General features: G+C 41.6%; 1 protein-coding gene across 3 annotated transcripts in view; it reads left to right on the top strand.

The window, feature by feature from the left end:
* The window catches only part of DYM (dymeclin), a 382,495-nt gene extending 365,218 nt beyond the window's left edge, over positions 1-17,277 (top strand). For all 3 annotated transcript variants that reach the window (XM_056543831.1, XM_056543823.1, XM_056543838.1), the window contains one exon: positions 16,826-17,277. In XM_056543831.1, coding sequence (XP_056399806.1) covers positions 16,826-16,975 — 150 coding nt within the window. In that variant the 3' untranslated portion in view covers positions 16,976-17,277. The remainder of the gene's footprint in view (positions 1-16,825) is intronic.
* The last annotated feature ends 6,191 nt before the right edge of the window (positions 17,278-23,468 follow it).

The raw sequence follows: 23,468 nt of genomic DNA, 5'->3' as shown, positions 1-23,468 counted from the left end.
TAGACTACTTTATGTAAGCATTGCTTCATATTTTTCTGTGCCAAGCAGGGTGGTCACACAGGGCGTAGTACAGGATGTAACCACCATCTTAGAAGAATGATCTTCATTTTATATCTATTATCCATAACATTGGAAATTAAGAAGTGGTCGCTACCGCTGTGTATAGGTAGACATGCCTACGTGGCATGACTCTTAAAACGGCCGCAGCTCTTAGTGTCAACTACTGGCCGCAGCTCTTAAATCAGCGACTGCCGGCTGCAGCTCTTAAAGAGGCGACCGCTGGACGCAGTTCCAGGAAGTTTAAGGCAGGCAGACGTGCCGGTCTATTGGGAAAATGCTCGGTGTGCCCTATGGACAGTCCAGCTCTGAACTTTGAGGTTTGTTGAAACTTGGCAGAACTTTTTCACCATCGATCTTGCCACAGAGCTACAGCAATTCTTCAATAAAATCTACTGTTTGAATGAAGAAGGAATAAAATCATCAGGGAAAACCTGCAACGTTTCCACAACATGCTGGTCATTCCATGCAGAAATGTTTTGCTACCTGTGGATGGTGTTGACAAAACCACATCCCATGTGCCGGCTCATAATTCCATCACCTCCAGAGCTGCATTCAGAATTCAGTCACTTGCGAAATGAAAATGATCACCACACTAAAACACTGAGATGTTATGAGATGCATTCTGGTACCGGTGTGTTTCCCAACCAAGGTGCCTCCAGCTGTTCCAAAACTACAACTCCCAGCATGCACATCATGAGCAAGTAGGGTACTTTTCTGAAAGAAGACTCCTAGTAGGCTTGCCGATGTTGTGTATAGATAATTTTTTCCCAACCAGGGTGCCTCCGAAGGCTGTCCGGGCATGGTTGGGGTTGTAGTTTTGCAGCAGCTGGAGGCACCCTGGTTGGAAAACACTGATCTAGACCATGAACCAGCAGGGATTTCCTGGAATTGCTGAAGTTAGAAAAAAAAAAAAAGTAGTCGTGAAAAGCAAAGTATGCGAAGAGTATTATTTTTCACCCTTTTAGTAAGAAATTATATTTAGATTTTGGAAAAAATATCTCTGTTACACTAAAACTTATCATTTATTTTTTGTAGAAAAAAAGAAATGTTAAGTTTTAGTGTAACAGTGATATTTTTGGTTGGAGAACACTAGAGTAATACTGTAATTACGGTGATTAGGATTACTTTTATATTTTGCAAAAATTTAGGCTTCTGTAATATTGGACATTCCTGAAGAGAATTACGAAGCCAACATTAAGGACTCTGTCACCACGCCCTGCAATGTTAGATCACCAGCATGAGAATCTTTTGGTCCCACCGGGGATGATGTCCAGCATTTAATCATAGGTTAATAGGGACCTCCATCCATCTCAGTGGCCATGCGCACTCCACCACCGGGCCCCCTCATCACCTCACTTGTTGTCTTCTATAAAGAGGAGATGGACAGAGCTGCCCTTCACTCACCAACCACTTCAGAATGCTGGCGGAGCCTTCGTGAGGTTTCAGAGCTGCAGGTTACAGGTCCGGCTTAGTGGATTGGCACGGGGTTAAAAGAGCCTTTCATTCTGTAACTACTCTTTCAAATCTGCCTGTGATCAAAAGTTATTAGGTTTTTACCGTTTGACAGCGAGCATGAGGTGAGCTTAAATCTTGGCCACGAGCGAGTCCACATCAGTAGGCCTGTGTAACCATACCTCTTAACTGTGCTACATCAACATCACCGGTCGTCGTTAAGTTGACAAACGTTTCCAGGCTGCGCTGTCAGTCTGACTACAGAACAGATTTGTCTTTTCTTTCACGGGCGGTGACATTCTGAGAGCTATATCGAAGAGAAATGTAAAACCTATAGACAGACTGTGCTGAAGGTTTGTGGTAGAAGACTCATCGTGACGGGGAGTTGGAAACAATCAGGGTTGTTTTTGCAGTGATCGATCTTTGTTAAAAAGTATCCAAATTTACAAATTTGTAAAAGGTTCTATGCCTTTTTGAAATTTTTGCAGTCCACCCGACCTCTCGTACACATTCAATAGATTTTGGGTGGACGTAGGAATGTGAGAAGATATATTACATAGTATTGTGCATTCACATTTACTACATATTTATGTAAAAATAATTAGAATGTTAGGTTATATAACTACTATAATACTGCCTCGTATATACAAGAATATAACTGCTATAATACTGCTCCTATGTACAAGAATATAACTACTATAATACTGCCTTGTACATACAAGAATATAACTGCTATAATACTGCCTCCTCTATGTACAAGAATATAACTACTATAATACTGCCTCCTATGTACAAGAATATAACTACTATAATACTGCTCCTATGTACAAGAATATAACTACTATAATACTGCTCCTATGTACAAGAATATAACTACTATAATACTGCCTCCTCTATGTACAAGAATATAACTACTATAATACTGCCTCCTATGTACAAAAATATAACTACTATAATACTGCCTCCTATATACAAGAATATAACTACTATAATACTGTCTCCTATATACAAGAATATAACTACTATAATACTGCTCCTATGTACAAGAATATAACTACTATAATACTGCTCCTATGTACAAGAATATAACTACTATAATACTGCTCCTATATACAAGAATATAACTACTATAATACTGCTCCTATGTACAAGAATATAACTACTATAATGCTGCTCCTATATACAAGAATATAACTACTATAATACTGCTCCTATATACAAGAATATAACTACTATAATACTGCTCCTATATGCAAGAATATAACTACTATAATACTGCCCCTATATACAAGAATATAACTACTATAATACTGCCTCCTCTATGTACAAGAATATAACTACTATAATACTGCCTCCTCTATGTACAAGAATATAACTACTATAATACTGCCTCCTCTATGTACAAGAATATAACTACTATAATACTGCCTCCTCTATGTACAAGAATATAACTACTATAATACTGCCTCCTATATACAAGAATATAACTACTATAATACTGCTCCTATATACAAGAATATAACTACTATAATACTGCCTCCTATGTACAAGAATATAACTACTATAATACTGCCTCCTATATACAAGAATATATACAAGAATATAACTACTTTCTTCCACGACATCCGGCAGCACAGAAGGGAATTCCCGGCCTCTTTTATTCCCCCTAGGACCGCCCACCTATATACAAAAGACAAAAGAACAACCAATCCGCATCCAGACATCCCTATATATGATGCACACCTCCAAATGCAATTGTGTTTTTTTCTGTCCTCTTTTCTTCCTAGAAGGACTGTAAGTATAATTTGCCCACCGTTTTAATGTTTTTGTTTTTTTTTTTTTCTTTTTATTTAGGTATAGCGTTAGTGTTCCAGCTTTTTTGCTGAGTGTCAATGTGGGTAACCCTGACTTTCCTAACGCTACCCCTGATGGTCCATGTGGGTTCCTGGACTAAATCAGTGGACCCTTTGGGTGTTAATACTGTATTGCCAGTTGTCAGTACGGGCTTATTACAGTAGCTTCCGGGAGTGATGTCCGCCATATCAGATGCTTATACAGCAGAGACTTGCAGCAGTAAGGTATTTACCTTTTGATTATTGGAGTTTCCGGTTCGCGGCCATGTTGCTGGTGGCGTGCGCGCGTATTCACGCGAGGTTGGAGTCCGGGCGTCTGACGTCACCGGAAGTGGTAGTACTTCCGGGTCTCCGGACGGAGCGCGCGCTTTGTGTGTATTTAAAGCCGCTCAGTCTGGCGTGCTCTGCCCTTCTGGTGCAGGCAGCCGGACTCTCTGTTTCTCTAAGGTATCCTGATGCTGTATTCCTTCTGAGAAGTCCAGTCGTGTATTGTTTCTCTGCAGAGGCATTTTTTAGCTTTGGCTTATGGTGTCTCCTTATGTTTTTACAGATGTCTAGTTCTACTTCTTCTAAGAAGAGAAAGTCTAAGGCTAAACACAGACTCTGTAAATCTTGTGACCAGCCTATTCCTGATATCCAAAGTGGGGATTTCTGTGAGATCTGTTTAAATCATTTGGAGCAGCATGATGGGACTGCTATGCCTGCCTTATGTGTTAGCTGTCTACAACCACTTCCAGCTGGGGCTACTTCCACAGTATGTGATAAATGTACAGCTCCTCAAGGATCTTCTGAACTCCTACATGATATGAGAGGTTTCTTTAATTGGTTTAAGGAACAGTTTGGTGCCTCATCTGGGCATTCCTCTAAGAAGAAGAAACTAGACATCAAGGAAAAGTTGTTTAAATCGCCATCTCCTTCTTCCTCTGACTCCTCCTCTCTTTCGGAGGATTCAGAGGTGGAATCAGATGACATTATTTCTGAAGATTATTTCTTATTTAAGAAAGAACTGGCAGATAAGCTGATTAAAGCAGTAAAAAGCAGCATGGAAACATCTAAGATCAGATCAGATGTGCAAGAGAAAGAAGAATTATATTATTTTCCTAAAAAGAAGTCCATTATGTTTTCTGGGCATGAAGTGCTGAGGTCCATAATGGAAAGGGAGTGGAAGAAGCCAGATCACAGGCTGGAACTAGGATCTAGATTCCGCGCAGTATATAAGCTTGACCCAGCGGAATCAGAGAGTTGGGGTGAACCATCTAAATTGGATCCTGCTGTGGCGGATTTATCCAAGAAGACTCTATTGCCTTCTGATGACTCTTCTATCTTAAAGGACGCCATGGATCGGAAAGCTGATGTCCTAACTAAAAGAGCATACTCCAATACTGCAGCATTGGCGAAAGCGGCCTTGTCTTCAGTTCCTGTAGCAAGAGCTCTTAGGCTGTGGCTTAGTCAATTAAGCAGAAATATTGAACAAGGTGTCTCAAGAGAAGAGTTACTAGATGAAGTAGCCACTTTAAAGACAGCAGCAGAGTTTGTGTGCGACTTTCCCGTTGATGTCACCAGAATCTGTGCCAAAAATATGGCGGTCTTAAATTCTGTAAGAAGGGCGATTTATGTAAAACCATGGTCTGGAGAGACTTCATCCAAGAATAATTTATGCGGTTTACCCTTTGAACCAGGTCACCTGATCGGCTCCCAGTTAGAGAAAATTCTGGGTCCTGCAAAGAAGGGAGAAAAACTAGCATTTCCATATTCTTTTAAAAAGAAGCCTTTTCGTCCCTATCGATTTAGAAAGTCAGGTTTCAAAAGAAAACCCTTTCAAGAAAGAAGATTTAATAGACGACAGCATGAGAATAAAGGAAAGTCTTCCCATTCCAAGCAACTTAAATCAGAGTTTTGACCATTATTGCGACACGTCGGTAGGAGCAAGATTAACAAGATTCTTTCCCGCCTGGGAAGCTGTAACCTCAGACAAGTGGGTCCTAAGTATTATAGCGGATGGTTACAAACTAAATTTCCTCAGTCATCCAGTAGAAAAGTTTTGTCTAAACACAGAAGATCCAGTCATTTTTTCTCTTCTAGAAGATTTTCTAAACAAGAAGGCGCTAGAGCCAGTTCCAATTCTCCAACAAGGAAGTGGAGTTTATTCAAGGGTGTTCCCTGTGCCGAAACCTGGAGGCAGCTGGAGGCTGATCATAGATTTAAGATACGTAAACATGTTCTTAAAGAAAGAAACGTTTCGCATGGACAATATAAGATCTGCCACAGGTATTGTTCAAGAACAAGATTGGATGGTGTCCCTCGACTTAAGCGATGCTTATCTTCACATACCTATACATGTCTCCTCAAGAGCTTTCCTGAGGGTAGCTGTCAAGAAAGAAGGAAGAATTCATCACTTTCAATTCCGTGCCATGCCTTTCGGGTTGTCCCCCGCACCGAGGGTATTTACGAAAGTAGTAATAACCCTGGTAGCTTCGCTTCGTCTGAAAGGAGTCCAGATTATACCATACCTGGACGATTGGCTCTTGATAGCTCAGTCTCAAGATCTCCTGCTTTTCCATCTCAACATCACCTTGCATCTTCTGTCGTCAGTCGGCTTCATTTTGAATCAGGCAAAGTCGGATCTTATTCCAAGAAGGAAGAGGATGTTTCTGGGTCTGACCATAGACTCTATGTGTATGAAAGTGTTTCTACCTCTAGAGAAGCAACAGAAGATAATGTCGCAGATACGGTATCTAATTTCTGTTCCAGTGACATCTATCAGAACAGCCATGAGAGTTTTGGGCCTGCTAACGACAGCTATCGAAGCGGTTCCCTGGGCCAGGAGTCACATCAGGGAATTGCAGTCCGAGATTTTGACAGTCTGGAATCGCAAGATCAACTCGTTATCAAGCCATCTTTCCTTGTCAGTAAGAACCCGTCAGGCTCTCAAATGGTGGTTGGTCCCAGAGAATCTTTCAAGAGGCAACAGTTTCAAACAAGTAACAATGGAAGTGGTAACTACGGATGCATCAAAACAGGGCTGGGGAGCTCATCTGGGCTCTCAGTGGGTCCAGAAACCGTGGTCTCAAGAAGAGAGACAATTCTCTTCCAACTTGCGGGAACTAAGGGCCATCAGACTAGCTTTGATTCATTTTACTCCTTGGCTCAAGAACAGAGCAGTCTTAGTCCAATCGGACAATTCTGTATCAGTTTTCTATCTTCAGAAGCAGGGAGGAACGAGAGCACAATTGCTCCAGAGAGAATGCAAGATGTTATTTCGTTGGGCGGAAAACCATTTCACAGCCCTTACTGCCGTCCACATAAAAGGGACTCTAAATGTTCATGCAGATCTGCTCAGTCGAGTAACCCTGGATCCCAACGAATGGGAGCTCAATCCCAAGTATTTTTCCCAGATCATCAGGAGATGGGGATGCCCGGAATGGGACTTAATGGCAACTCGCCAGAACAAGAAGCTGAAGAAATTTTGCTCCCTATACAAACAAGATCAGCCGGATCATCTAGATGCTCTGACACTCAACTGGGAGAATCTTTGTGCGTATCTTTTCCCTCCAGTCCCTCTACTGTCAAGAATTCTGAAAAAGATTATTCAAGAGAAACCATCAGTAATCCTTCTAGCTCCATTCTGGCCGCGCAGGGCCTGGTTCCCGTTGTTGCTTCGTTTGTCCAAGGGGGATTATTGGAAGCTGCCACTTCACAAGGACCTCTTGATACAGAGAGGGTTCTGTCATCAACACCTGGACAGAATCCATTTAACTGTCTGGAATTTGAAAGATCCAGATTTCGTAATGTAGGTCTCTCAGATGAAGTCATCCAGACTTTATTGTCTGCTCGCAAGGAGTCCACTAATGCTTTATACTCCAAATTGTGGCGAAAATTCTTATATTGGAAGAAGGATAGAGGAGACCCTGAAATTACAGTACCTGTCATTCTTCAGTTTTTACAGGAGGGGTTTGCTAGAGGGTTAAAACCCAATACGCTGCGGGTACATTTGACTGCAATCAATTCCTTTACAGATGGAAAATTTATGTTACAACCATTGATAACAAGATTTTTTAAAGCATTGAAGAATCTAAGGCCTAGAGTAAAGCCTCCTATTGCTCCATGGGATCTCTCCCTGGTGTTACGAAAACTGACCGGTCCTCCTTTTGAACCAGCTAAAGAAGTGGACATAAAATGGCTCTCTCTAAAAGCTCTATTTCTGGTAGCAATCACGTCTGCAAAGAGACTTGGTGAATTACAGGCTCTCTCCTCCCGCTCTCCTTATATTAGGTTCACTCAAGATGGAGTCTTATTAAGAACAGTCCCTTCATTTGCACCTAAGGTACCCTCTGAAAGTAATATCAACAGGGAAATATTCCTACCTGTATTCCATCCCCCATCTGGAGAAGATCAGCATCTTTGTTCTCTGGATGTCAAGTCTATTCTTCTTTGTTATCTGGAAAGAGTGAGTGCCTTCAGGAGGGATGAGAATTTATTCCTTCAGTTTGCAGGCCCTAGAAAGGGGTTTAAAGCAGCAAAGGACACTCTCGCAAGGTGGATCAAATCGTCCATTTCTGAAGCATATAAACAAGAAGGTAGAGAACCTTCTTTTCCACTTAAAGCCCATTCCACTCGGGCAACAGCTGCCTCTTGGGCAGAGAGAGCGGAAGTCCCTGTGAGTGACATCTGTTATGCGGCCTCGTGGTCTACTCCGTCCACGTTTATCAAGCACTACAGGCTAGACACGGAGTCAGAGAGTCCAGCCTTTAGCACTGGGGTTTTGTCGGCAGCATATAATATTCAACCCTCCCCTGTTTGATAGCTAGCGATATCCCTTCTGTGCTGCCGGATGTCGTGGAAGAAAGTTAAAATTATTTTTGCCTGTAATTTTGCTTTCTTCGAGACAGAAGGCAGCACATACTACCCTCCCAATAAATAATATTTGCATCAAGAAAAGAGTCTAGTCATTTACACAATTGCATTTGGAGGTGTGCGTCATATATAGGGATGTCTGGATGCGGATTGGTTGTTCTTTTGTCTTTTGTATATAGGTGGGCGGTCCTAGGGGGAATAAAAGAGGCCGGGAATTCCCTTCTGTGCTGCCTTCTGTCTCGAAGAAAGCAAAATTACAGGTAAAAATAATTTTAACTATAATACTGCCTCCTATATACAAGAATATAACTACTATAATACTGCCTCCTATATACAAGAATATAACTACTATAATACTGCTCCTATATACATAAATATAACTACTATAATACTGCTCCTATATACAAGAATATAACTACTATAATACTGCCCCTATATACAAGAATATAACTACTATAATACTGCCTCCTCTATGTACAAGAATATAACTACTATAATACTGCCTCCTCTATGTACAAGAATATAACTACTATAATACTGCCTCCTATATACAAGAATATAACTACTATAATACTGCTCCTATATACAAGAATATAACTACTATAATACTGCCTCCTATGTACAAGAATATAACTACTATAATACTGCCTCCTATATACAAGAATATATACAAGAATATAACTACTATAATACTATAACTACTATAATACTGCCTCCTATATACAAGAATATAACTACTATAATAATGCTCCTATGTACAAGAATATAACTACTATAATACTGCCTCCTATGTACAAGAATATAACTACTATAATACTGCTCCTATGTACAATAATATAACTACTATAATACTGCTCCTATATACAAGAATATAACTACTATAATACTGCCTCCTATATACAAGAATATAACTACTATAATACTGCCTCCTATGTACAAGAATATAACTACTATAATGTATATGATAAGGAATAGTGGAGTGGCACCACCAGATAGGTATAAAACAGCCCAAATAACGGTAAATATTACCTAGTGAGTGGGAGAGAGCCTGGAAAAAGCAATAGGGGTGCACATCAATTAGAAAAATAGCTTTCTTAAAATAGACACAAAAAAGAAAGTTTGATTGCACTCACCTATTAAAACATATACTTTATTTCTTCATGTTAAAAGATGCTGGCTCGTGGCTTGACAGGAACAAAACCCGCAGCAGCCGTAGAAGCACGGAATAATGGGAACAAGCTTGTTTTGCGGTAACCCGCTTCCTCCGGCCGAAGGAAGCAGGTTACTGCGAGACAAGCTTGTCGCCACTGTTCCATGCAGCTACGGCTGGTGCGGTTTTTGTTCCTGTCGAGCCATGAGCCAGCATCTTTTAACATGAAGAAATAAAGTATGCGTTTTAATAGGTGAGTGCCATCAAACTTTCTTTTTTGTGTCTATAACTACTATAATACTGCCTCCTATGTACAAGAATATATCTACTATAATACTGTCTCCTATGTACAAGAATATAACTATAATACTGCCTCCTATGTACAAGAATATAACTACTATAATACTGATCCTATATACAAGAATATAACTACTATAATACTGTCTCCTATATACAAGAATATAACTACTATAATACTGCTCCTATGTATAAGAATATAACTACTATAATACTGCTCCTATGTACAAGAATATAACTAGTATAATACTGCTCCTATATACAAGAATATAACTACTTGCTCTTCTGAGTGTTGCTGTGTAAGAGGGGGCGTGAAAGAGGAGTTACAAAAACAGTGATTATCTGTTGTGCGGAGTGAATCTGTGGAGTGGGTGTGACTGCCTATAGCCCACATTCATATTTTGGGTAAGTTTTTCTCTTTTGCACATAGTGGGATAACTGTTAGAGTTTAAACACCCTTTTTCATTTTTTTTTTTCTCTGTTCCACCTCTAGGGGGAGGAAGAGTAGATTGGGCACAGGTGTATAAATCTTAGCTTGGGACTCTTATTGAGAGCTTGCTCTTCTGAGTGTTGCTGTGTAAGAGGGGGCGTGAAAGAGGAGTTACAAAAACAGGAGTTTGAAAGCAGGAGGTTGAGATCGCTGTGAGTGTTAATTTCTGAACCCACAAGGTGTACAAAAAATTTTAAGTGTAATTTTGACTGTCTGTTTTTTCCTATACATTTGTGAAATCCCCATAACTAGATGGCCTCCATGTTGGAAAATGCAGTCCAATGTACATCCTGTTCAATGTATGCAATCCTTGAACAACAGTTTGAGGGTGCATATTGTTGTGCGAGATGTGTGCTAGTTGTCCGTTTGGAAGCCCAGATCCTGCATCTAGAGGGGCGACTGGCAACAATGAGAAGCATTAACAACATGGAGAGGAGTCTCGTGCTCACTGAGCAGGCACTCTCGGGAATAGAGGTGGGGGAGGACAGTGGGACGGAGTTGCAGGACAGTCAGGCAGTTAGCTGGGTTACAGTTAGAAAGAGGGGTAGGGGAAAAAGTGTCAGGGAGGCTAGTCCTGAACTGGCACACCCCAACAAGTTTGCCCGCTTGGCAGATGAGGGGGATGCCATTACAGAGCTAGGAGAACTGCAGCAGGATACCGCCTCTGACCGCCAGGGGGGTGTCTGCTCCAGTAAGGAGGGAGGGAGGAGTACAGGGCAGGCCAGACAGGTACTAGTGGTGGGGGACTCAATTATTAGGGGGACAGACAGGGCAATCTGTCACAAAGACCGGGATCGCCGAACAGTGTGTTGTCTGCCTGGTGCACGAGTTCGGCACATCGCGGATCGGGTTGACAGGTTGTTGGGCGGGGCTGGAGAGGACCCAGCAGTCATGGTACATATTGGCACCAATGACAAAGTAAGAGGTAGGTGGAGTGTCCTTAAAAATGATTTCAGGGTCTTAGGCCGCAAGCTTAAGGCAAGGACCTCCAAGGTAGTATTTTCTGAAATATTACCTGTACCACGAGCCACACCAGAGAGGCAGCGGGAGATCAGGGAGGTAAACAAGTGGCTCAGAAGCTGGTGTAGGAAGGAGGGGTTTGGGTTCATGGAGAACTGGGCCGACTTCACTGTCGGATACCGGCTCTACCGTAGGGACGGGCTGCACCTCAATGGGGAGGGTGCAGCTTTGCTTGGGGAGAAGATGGCTAGAAGGATGGAGGAGTGTTTAAACTAGGGACTTGGGGGGAGGGAACCTACAGCAAAGAGGGGGAAGATAGTGTAGATAGAGAGGTGGGAATTATAAATGTACCTGGGGGTGGAGCGGAGGTAGGGGTTAGAATAGTTAATAGGAATAGGCTTCATAGGAAAATAAAACTTACACCCTTGAATCCCATTAACCCCAATAACATAAAGGATGGAAATGTAAAGTGTATGTTCACAAATGCCAGAAGCCTAGCAAATAAAATGGGGGAGCTTGAGGCCTTGATACTGGAGGAACATATTGATATAGTTGGGGTCACTGAGACATGGCTGGACTCCTCGCATGACTGGGCTGTCAATCTGCAGGGGTTTACATTGTTTCGCAAGGATAGAATGAACAGAAAAGGTGGTGGAGTCTGTCTGTATGTAAGAAGTGGTATGAAAGTCAGTGTGAACGATGCCATAGTGTGTGATGATTTTGAGGAGGTGGAATCACTGTGGGTAGAATTACAAAAGGAGGGAAATACTGAAAAAATAATATTTGGGGTAATCTACAGACCCCCTAATATCACTGAAGAGATAGAAGTTCGGCTTCATAAACAAATAGAGAGGGCCGCCCGGGCAGGTACAGTGGTAATAATGGGAGATTTTAACTATCCAGATATAGATTGGGGTCCGGGGTTGGCTAAAACTACAAAGGGGCGACAATTCCTAAATTTATTGCAGGATAATTTTATGGGCCAGTTTGTGGAGGACCCAACAAGAAGTGATGCCTTGTTGGATCTGATCATTTCCAACAACACAGAGCTGGTTGGTAATGTAACTGTGCGGGAAAACCTTGGTAATAGCGACCACAATATAGTTACTTTTGACTTAAAATGTAGAAAACAAAGACAGGCGGGGAAGGCAAAAACATATAACTTTAAAAAGGCAAATTTCCCTGGGCTGAGGGCTGCGCTACTGTACATAGACTGGGGGGAGGTGTTTTCAAATACTGATACAGAAGGTAAATGGGACATCTTTAAATCAACTCTAAATAACTATACATCTAAATATATACCAAAGGGGAACAAATATAAACGATTAAAACTAAATCCTACATGGCTGACAAATGAGGTTAAAAGAGCAATAAACAACAAAAAAGTAGCCTTCAAAAAATACAAATCTGATGGGTCAGCGATAACATTTAAACAGTACAAAGAGCTTAATAAAATCTGTAAAAATGTAATAAAAACAGCAAAAATTCAAAACGAGAGACAGGTGGCCAAAGAAAGCAAAACTAATCTTAAATATTTTTTTAGATATATAAATGCAAAAAAAACAAGGACAGAGCATGTAGGACCCCTTAATAATGATAATGGGGAGGTTGTCACAGGCGATCAAGAGAAAGCAGAGCTACTGAATGGGTTCTTTAGTTCTGTATACACTATGGAAAAAGGAGCTGACATTGGCCAGGTCAGTGCTGGTAACACATCATGTAATGTACTGAACTGGCTTAATGTAGAGATGGTACAAGGTAAGTTAAGTGATATAAATGTAAGCAAATCCCCAGGACCGGATGGACTACACCCAAGAGTTCTTAGAGAGGTAAGTTCAGTAATATCTGTACCCTTGTTCATGATATTTAGAGATTCTCTGGTGTCTGGTATTGTGCCAAGGGACTGGCGCAAGGTGAATGTGGTGCCAATCTTCAAGAAGGGCTCTAGGTCTTCCCCAGGAAACTATAGACCGGTAAGTTTAACGTGCATTGTGGGTAAATTGTTTGAAGGACTTATAAGGGATTACATACAGGAATACATAGGGGATAATTGTATTATAGGTGATAGCCAGCATGGGTTTACTAAGGATAGAAGTTGTCAAACCAATCTAATTTGCTTTTATGAAGAGGTGAGTAGAAGCCTTGACAGAGGAATGGCTGTGGATATAGTGTTTCTGGATTTTGCTAAAGCGTTTGATACTGTCCCTCACAGACATCTGACAGGTAAGTTAAGGTCTTTGGGTTTGGAAATTGTAGTTTGTAACTGGATTGAACACTGGCTCATGGATCGTACCCAGAGAGTGGTGGTCAATGATTCGTACTCTGATTGGTCCCCGGTAATTAGTGGTGTACCCCAAGGTTCAGTACTGGGCCCGCTGTTGTTTCATTTATTTATCAATGATATAGAGGATGGTATTAACAGCTCTGTTTCTATCTTTGCAGATGATACCAAGCTTTGTAGCACGGTACAGTCTATAGAGGATGTGTATAGGTTACAAGATGACTTGGATAGACTAAGTGTCTGGGCATCCACTTGGCAAATGAGGTTCAATGTGGATAAATGTAAAGTTATGCATCTGGGTACTAATAACCTGCATGCATCGTATGTCTTAGGGGGGATTAAACTGGCAGAGTCACTGGTAGAGAAGGATCTGGGTGTACTTGTGGATCACAGACTACAGAATAGCATGCAATGTCAGGCTGCTGCTTCCAAAGCCGGCAGGATATTGTCATGTATCAAAAGAGGCATGGACTCAAGGGACAGGGACATAATACTCCCCCTTTATAAAGCATTGGTACGGCCTCACCTGGAATATGCTGTTCAGTTTTGGGCACCTGTCCATAAAAGGGATACTGCGGAGTTGGAAAGGGTGCAGAGACGCGCGACTAAACTAATATGGGGCATGGGACATCTTAGCTATGAGGAGCGATTAAAGGAGTTACAATTGTTTAGTGTTGAGAAGAGACGTTTAAGGGGGGATATGATAAACGTATATAAGTATATTAATGGCCCATACAAAAAATATAGAGAAAAACTGTTCCAGGTTAAACCCCCCCAAAGGACGAGGGGGCACTCCCTCCGTCTGGAGAAGAAAAAGTTTAGTCTCAAGGGGCGTGTCGCCTTCTTTACCGTGAGGACTGTGAATTTATGGAACGGTCTACCTCAGGAACTGGTCACAGCAGGAACAATTAACAGCTTTAAAACGGATTAGATACATTCATGGAACAAAATAACATTAATGCTTATGAAGAAATATAAAATCCCATCCCTTCCCCAATATCGCGCCACACCCCTACCCCTTAATTCCCTGGTTGAACTTGATGGACATATGTCTTTTTTCGACCGTACTAACTATGTAACTATGTACTATAATACTGCCTCCTATGTACAAGAATATAACTACTATAATAGGTGTAAGTGTAGAAGGAAAAAAACGCACTCACCCACTTTAAATGTGCTGCGAACAAGGAGATTTTTATTCAGCCGGGCGTCAAAGTCCGGAACAGGTGGAGGACGTGGAGGAGAGAAATGCAACTAGTTTCGCTCATGTGGCACATTAGCTGGATAAAGCTCCTCCGTGAGCGAAACTAGTTGCATTTCTCTCCTCCACCTGTTCCGGACTTTGGCCCCCGGCTGAATAAAAATCTCCTTGTTCGCAGCACATTTAAAGAGGGTGAGTGCGGTTTTTTCCTTCTACACTTACACCTATTATTGGACTTTTTTCTGTTTAACCCGCACCCCCATTGCATGTCTGCTTACCCGATCTCCTGGAAGTACAACCACAACCAAAACTCATCTAATACATCTGGACAGTGCCATTTCCTTCTACATTTTACTAATATAACTACTATAATACTGCCTCCTAAGTACAAGTTTATGGATGTGTATTGGTCTTTCTATGTGGCTGGGGTGGGCTGTAATATATATCCATCCTTATACAGACACTTGGACAGCAGTGACCCAGACAGGATTCTATAATCTTAGTGTCAGAATACACTTGGGAGATGGAGGGACCGATAATATCCATTTCCTTCGCAGAGGAAATCAGTAGTAAATTGTCTTTTCTCAGGCTAATGGTGACACATTGAATTCCATCTGAAAGCCCTGCGTATTATGAAAACTTAAAGGTCTACAGAAGGGGAGAAAAAGAAAACTCCATTATGTTTGATTCCCGAGGAAATGGCATTGTGACGCTGTGCTGAATGCAGGGTCTCATGTCGGCTGCACCATGGGAGACAATGGCGAGCTCTGCAGAGACTAATCACTCAGCACTTGTATGATAGCGCCATTGTCTGTACAGGGAGTTTTCAATATCTGTCCATTGAATGACTTGTAGTGTTTGTATAGTAGGTGGTAAACATGTATATGGCATCTATGAGAGCAACCAGTTCTGCCGCCTCTTTTCCGTCCACTCAGTGGCTTTTATATCACATAATGCTATTTAGTTTTTTCTTTAGCATTTCCAGACTCGCAGACTTTAATGACTTTTTCCCCATTGTTTCTGTAACATAAGAGCTAAGTACTTTGTGTTTTACTGTATACAACATGACTGCAGCCGAGGAGAGCTGGAGAGGGTTCAGGTCTGGGCATACAGCTGCCAGCACTAACAAGAGTGCCACAAAACCACCATATAGGCCTGGATGGGCCAGAAAATCCAAAGCACTGGTGCAGACTGGTGAAAATGTTACCAAATATTGACCATAGTGGATATACAGTTTACCTTGCATTAAGCAGCCCAAAAATTAGACCTTGTTGGGGAATGTTATGAGGACAATGGGCCACCTTCATCTCAGCCTATTGTTTTAGTAGAATGAGATGTTAGGGCACCAACTTAACACCCTCATAGAAAGAAGAGTCTTGTCTGTGGTAGTCTTCAACCATTGGGTGTCCAGCTATTGGGAAACTATAACTTCTAGCATGCATGCCTGTAGTTGTAGTTGCTCAACAGCTGTAGGGCCATAGGGTGGAGAACACTAGTGTGAAGCATGCACATTAGACGGCTGTGGAGTCTATTGGTTATGTTGTGTACATGTAGAAGTGTGGTGGTCTATGAATGTCTATTCACAAATAGGTGGATACTTCGTCATTTTGGAATATGTACTGATAGCACTTTATGGAACTGTGGTGTCATTGATGTAATATCAACATTATAGGGCAATGTATAATCAGCCACTTCAGTGTTGGAAACTAAGGGGTTGGCATCCTTATTCTTAGGATTGGTGAGGTTCTAACTGCTGGGAACCCAACCTATTCCAAGAATAAGGTCATCCTAGCTATAGGGGAATAAATAAGCAGCCACTTCTCTATTGAAAACTAGGGGTTGGCATCCTTATTTATGGGATTGGTGAGGTTCTAACTACTAGGAACCCCAACTATTCAAAGAAAGGAGGGCATTCTAGCTATTGGGGAATGCATGAGCAGCTACTTCTCTGTTAAGAACTAGGGGGTTGGCATACGTATTCTTGGGATTGGCAAAGTTCTAACTATTGGGAAACCCGACTATTCCAAGAATGAGGTCATCCTAGCTATAGGCGTAAAAGGGTTTCCTGGTCACAACACATTGATAGCCTGTGTGCTGGATAGGCCACCAATATCAGGTCAGTAGACATCTAATCACTGGAGGTGTCTGATCTTGGAGCCGTCTCCATGAGTAATTTTGGCCTCTTGCTGCATTTACAATAATTAGATTTTTTTTTCCTCCCCTGTAGAAATTCCCTGAGCTGAAGTTCAAGTACGTAGAAGAGGAGCAGCCGGAGGAGTTCTTTATCCCATACGTTTGGTCCTTAGTTTACAACTCAGGCGTGGGACTGTACTGGAACCCGCAGGACATTCAGCTCTTCACTATGGACTCCGGTTGAGTGAGACGCTTCAGGATTACGCTTCGTGTTATATCTCTGCTGCATGGAGGGAACGTAGGACCTTACATTCTGCAATGTGTGGTGGACTTCAGACCTACCTACCCCGGTACAAGCAGTCACCACAGTCTTCTTTTTAAGTGTTTCTTTATATTTTTCCTTATTCTAAAAAAAAAATCCTGTGTTCCAAAAAATTATAATAATATCATATATTTTTATTTTGGCATAAGAGGGGATGTTCTAGGTATATCAATTTAATTATATAAGTTTGAGTTTAATTGAATAAAGCTGTGAAATTAACGGCATGTACGGCACCGATGTATCCTACATATGTCTATGGAAGGCACACACTGCCGTGTAACCTCTATGACAAATATCATAGGACAAGCAGTGTCGTCTATAGATGATGGTTATCCATGATTGACAATCGTAACCATAATCATATGTCCATCTTCCATTTGTCAGAACAAGCACTGGGCGTGTTGTTCATTGGGAACTGTACAATAAGATAAATTCAAACTTGGCGAAAGCAGCATCAGCGGTTTGCTGCATACACCTATATGCTCACCTTCTCCATAACATTGACCATCTGGACACAGATGTTAAGGAGGGAGCCCAGGGCTGTTGCATGTCCTTATCCAGTCTGAGAGAGAAGCCCAGTGCACAATTAATATTGGGCCCCTAATCCAGAGATTATCGGCAGAATCTTGGTTATAAAGGTTGTAAAGTGTAATTTTCCTATTGAGCCTGTTCAATTTTTTTGCAGCCAAGCAATTTCAAATATTGCTGAACCTTCTTCTATTGCCTCCTAGGAAAGGGGAAATCCAGCTAAAACATAAGCCATGATCCTTAAAGGGGTTCTTCGGAAGAAAAACAAAATTTCAAATCAACTGGAGCCAGAAAGTTAAACAGATTTGTAAATTCTATATAAAAATCTTAATCCTTCTGGTACTTATCAGCTGCTGTATGCTCCAGAGAAAGTTGTGTAATTCTTTCCAGTCTGACCACAGTGCTCTCTGCTGACACCTCTGTCCATGTCAGGTACTGCCTGGAGCAGGAGAGGTTTGCAATAGGGATTTGCTCCTACTCTAGACAGTTCCTGACATGTAATCATAGTGTGATGAAAATTGTTCATATATGCTTGGTGTTTCTGTTTCTCACTGGGAATGTATATAATGTTTCCTTTCATTAACAGCAAGCAGAGATTGTGAAATATTAGAAAAAAAAATACTAGAAAAATGCATAGCCTTTCATTACACAATTAATAAACCTTTATTTGCCTCAAACCCCATTAATATGAAGACGTCTTATGGTGAACCCGAATCCCATCTGTTACCTAAAGCTTATGTTTTTACTCCTTAGAAAAGGTGCCCAAACTATGTTGCTGTGATGCTAAAATAGTCTGATGTCAAAATTCTTACTTCATTTAGGAATTGACTTAAATTGGAAAAAAAATTTGGCATGGCCATGTTTTTCTACCCGTGACAGATGAGTGATGTTTTTTACACTTGTGACATATTTTCAGCTGGATTTCCCCTTTGAACATGAGCGCTATTCCATAAAATGTCAGCTAATTATTGGAGTAGAATACGATTATGAAATATATTCACAAGCCTTAGTGATCTCAGACGCGTGGTGCTCAGGCTATTACAAAGCTACGACTCCCAACAAGCTGTCCGAACATATAGAGAGTTGTAGCTGTGTAAAAGGGGTGTCGGGGGGGGGGGGGGGGGATTGAAATACCAAATCCACCTTGTATATAAACCATATTTATTTTAATATTGAAAATATATAACCCAGCATGGATTTTTAGACTGAATAGGTTTTTACACCCTCCCCCATTCTTTTTCTTCTCGGACTTGATACAATTCGGCATGGGCACATTCATTCATTTGGTACAGGTACATTGTATAGCCACCACCATACAGGGATCCAATCTGATGTCAGAGAACTCCTTACACCAGTGTTCTGCCATGTCTTTTTTTTTTTTTTTTCCTTAAAACTGCTTTTTTATGGTTTAAAAAATCTCATTACAAATCATGAGATTTTCATATGATAATGTGTTTCAACAGCCAGTAAATTCACATGTCTGTAAATCTTTGAAAAAAACTGTACAAAAATATTTTTTACTTATTATTTTGTACAAATTGATTTAAAAAAAAAAAACTGCCTTAAAGGACAACTCCGGCCAAAGGAAATTACCTTTCTATAGTTGCACATATTAAAGCATATTAAAGTTATATAAATTTGCAATGTGAAGTATAATCTTTGCTGAGAACATACCCTGTTTCTTTCAGCTTTTCCTCCAGACAGGAAGTCCAGTAGATGTTATCACACATGATGACTAGCGTAGATGCCAGCTTAGAGAGCACTGCTTTAGTGTGCCTTGTTTGATAGTCCCTGATTGGCAGAGGTGCACACACCTACTTCATCCATATTCACTGCTCACTCTCCTAGCAGCCCCTCCCTGCTGCTTACACAGGAAACAAGCCCAGTTTGTGTAGTGTTTTGCCTGATTCAGGTGTCTATGGGGGTCAGATTTTGAAACAACTCAGCGGGGATGTCTGGTGGAGTCATGGTGAGCATAAACATATGACTTCAAGTTTAAGGTTTTTTTTTTTTTTTTTTCTCTTTTTACTACTTTTGGCTGGATATCTTCTTTAAATACTGTGTGAACATTGCCCTTGTCAGGCTGTTGCAAAACTACAGCTTAAACTACAAAAAAAAAAAAAATGAATATTTAGGAATATTTTGGCAGTTATTTTTAAATTATTTAAAACAAAAAATAAGTCGATTTTGAAAATTTTGAGATAACTTTATAAAAATAAAAAAATTGACAACTTTGAGAATTCTTAAATCTGCCGGCGTGTGGCACAAATCATAATATGGTACAAATTTCCCAATAATATTTCAACTTTTTGGAAAATCTCCTTAGAATGAATGCAAGTGAATGAACTATTTTAAAAGTTTTGTTAATTTTGAAAACATTAGATATCGTAGATATCATATTAACCAACCATACTACAAACCTCGCTATAGGGCCGAGTAAAATCCAATATGGCAGATCAAATCCAATGTTAAGCTTTGTTTGTCAGTCATTGGTACGAAAGAACATGTTAAAGTAATGCAGTGTTTCCCAATCAAAGTGCCTCCAGCTGTTTCAAAACTACAACTCCCAGCAGCCCGGACAGCCGATGGCTGTCCGGGCATGCTGGGAGTTGTAGTTTTTACAACAGCTGGAGGCTTCCTGGTTGAAGCCATGGCTAAACTTTGGATTGAGGCTAGCCTTGTCCAAGTCAACATTTAGGACCTGATCCTAAACTGTACATGTCCCCTATCCAAATGAGTTTTATGGGGGGCCCATAGCACTAAGTTCCTTGGGGGTGGACCCTCAGTAGGACTTAGACCATCAGGCCTTTGCATTCATGTTTGCAGCCTTCCCCTCTGTTCTTTCCCACCTCCCAAGAGCGTTCTGTGTCTTGCTGGCCTTTTGTTTGGGTTGAATTATTGAGCTGTTTCGTTACAACCCACCTCGTACACCCCCCCCCCCCTCTCTCCTCCTTGCAAGCACAAACTCTTGAATGACCGCTAGTGCCCCCTGTTGATAAAGACAACTCTGAATAAGTTGTAAACACTGCCGGGTGCCATCAAGTTACACAATAGGTTAAATGTACTCTGTAAAATGAAATAAAATTATCTTTCTGAAAATCCAGCTTGTCTATGGTGTCATTTATGTTTCAGAATAAAAAATAAATAAAAGTGATAAAAAAAATCATATGTAACCCAAAGAACTACCAATGAAAAGTGCAAGCCTAAAAATAAGTTGACGAAAAAATCGAAACGGCCTAGATCTCAGAATGTATGCGTTTTAACTCCTCACCATATCTCTGCTTGCAATCGGTGAACAAAAACATTTTCGTTTACATTAAATGCCAGGCTCTTCACACACCAGTACAACTTCTCATTACTCTTCCCAGTACATGAGACCCCAGCGGGAAGTAATCGCTGCACCTTCAGATCTTTGCCTTTACCCTTTGGCTACATAAGGAGTCTTGGCTATATAGCTAAGCGTTTCTCAACTAGGATGCATCCAGCTGTAGCAAAACTACAACTCCCAGCATGTTGGAGGCACCCTGGATGGGAAACACTGATTTAGCTAAAGTCATAGGAGAAGCAGACCAGAGATGCAAGGCTTCTCCTCCAATCTGATAACTTATCTCACAATCTCTTACCATCTGTGCACCAGTCACATACAAATAAAAATATTTTTTTATATTTTATTACTGTTTATTATTATTATTATTTTTTTATTATATACCGTATTTTTCGCCGTATAAGACGCACTTTTTCTTCCCCAAAACTGGGGGGAAAAAGTCGGTGTGTCTTATACGGCAAATACACCCCTATCGCGGCGGTCCCTGCGGCCATCAACGGCCGGGACCCGCGGCTAATACAGGACATCACCGATCGCGGTGATGCCCTGTATTAACCCTTCAGACGCGGCGATCAAAGCTGACCGCCGCGTCTGAAGGGAAAGTGACACTAACCCGGCTGTTCAGTCGGACTCTTCGGGACCGCCGCGATTTCACCGGTTGGTGCTTACAGGACACCGGGAGGGACCTTACCTGCCTCCTCCGTGTCTTCTCCGATCAGGGATCCCCTGTATGGCCAGCGCTCTCCTTCCTCGTCATCACGTCGTCGCGTACGTGAGTCGACGTGCGTAACGATGTGGCGACGGAGAGCGAGGATACCCGGCCGGCAGCAGAGACGTTCCGGAGCGACGGGGACACGGCGACAGCGATGGAGCGACATCCAGGGCAGCGGTGACGGGTCCGGAGCGGCGGGGACACGTGAGTATTACCTCCTCCCGCAGTGGTCTTCAATCTGCGGTCCTCCAGATGTTGCAAATCTACAGCTCCCAGCATGCCCGGACAGCCAACGTCTGTCCGGACATGCTGGGAGTTGTAGTTTTGCAACATCTGGAGGTCCGCAGGTTGAAGACCACTATTGGGTTCAAAATCTTTAATTATTTAGATTTTGCACCTAAAAATAGGGTGCGTCTTATACGCCGGTGCGTCCTATAGGACGAAAAATACGGTAATGTATAATTTTTTATTATAGATTTTTTAAATATATTTTATTATACATTTTTTATCTGAGTATTAGTCACATACAAAAATAAATCTTTTTTATATTTTTATTATTGTTACATTTTTACTATATTATTTTTTTTTATTATATTAATATTTATTATTGTTTATTTTTTATCTGTGAACCAGTCACATACAAAAAATTTTTTTTTATTGTTTATTCTTTTTTTATTATATTAATATTTATTATTCATTTTTTATCTGTGCACCAGTCACATACAAAAAAACATACATATATTGTTTATATAATTTTATTATTGTTTGTTATTTTTATTATATATTTTTTTAGATTATTTATTTTTTGTTATATTACTTCTGCATCTGTGCACCAGTCACATACAAACATTTTTTATTACTGTTTTTATTATATAATTTTTTTTTTATCTGTGCACCAGTCACATACAGAAAGATACCGTATATACTCGAGTATAAGCCGAGACCCCTAATTTCAACCCAAAATCCCAGGAAAAGTTATTGACTCGAGTATAAGCCTAGGGTGGGAAATACCTCATCCCCCCCTGTCATCATCCAGACCCGTCATTAACATCCTCATCATCATCATCCCCTTGTCATCATCCCACACATCCCCCCTTCATCATCCCCTTATCATCCCACACATCCCCCCTTCATCATCCCCTTGTCATCCCACACATCCCCCCTTCATCATCCCCTTGTCATCATCCCACACATCCCCCCTTCATCATCCCCTTATCATCCCGCACATCCCCCCTTCATCATCCCCTTATCATCCCACACATCCCCCCTTCATCATCCCCTTATCATCCCACACATCCCCCCTTCATCATCCCCTTGTAATCATCCCACACCCCCCCCCTTCATCATCCCCACCCCCCTTCATCATCCCCACACCCCCCCCCCCCTTCATCATCCTCTTCTCATCATTCGCCCTCAGTGGTCTTCAACCTGCGGACCTCCAGAGGTTTCAAAACTACAACTCCCAGCAAGCCCGGGCAGCCATCGGCTGTCCGGGCTTGCTGGGAGTTGTAGTTTTGAAACCTCCGGAGGTCCGCAGGTTGAAGACCACTGCGGCCTTCAACATCATCCAGCCCCCTCTCACCCCCTTTAGTTCTGAGTACTCACCTCCGCTCGGCGCTGGTCCGGTCCTGCAGGGCTGTCCGGTGAGGAGGTGGTCCGGTGAGGAGGTGGTCCGGGCTGCTATCTTCACCGGGGGCGCCTCTTCTCCGCGCTTCCGGCCCGGAATAGAGGCGTTGCCTTGACAATGACGCAGAATTACGTTGGCAATGAACGCACCACTGCGTCGTTGTCACGGCAACGTGACTATTCTGAGGCCGGGCCCGAAGCGCTTAGAAGAGGCCTCCCCGGTG

This window comes from Hyla sarda, chromosome 1 (assembly GCF_029499605.1).
Source record: "Hyla sarda isolate aHylSar1 chromosome 1, aHylSar1.hap1, whole genome shotgun sequence".
NCBI lineage: Eukaryota > Metazoa > Chordata > Amphibia > Anura > Hylidae > Hyla > Hyla sarda.
This window is presented reverse-complemented; position numbering and strand designations above follow the sequence as displayed.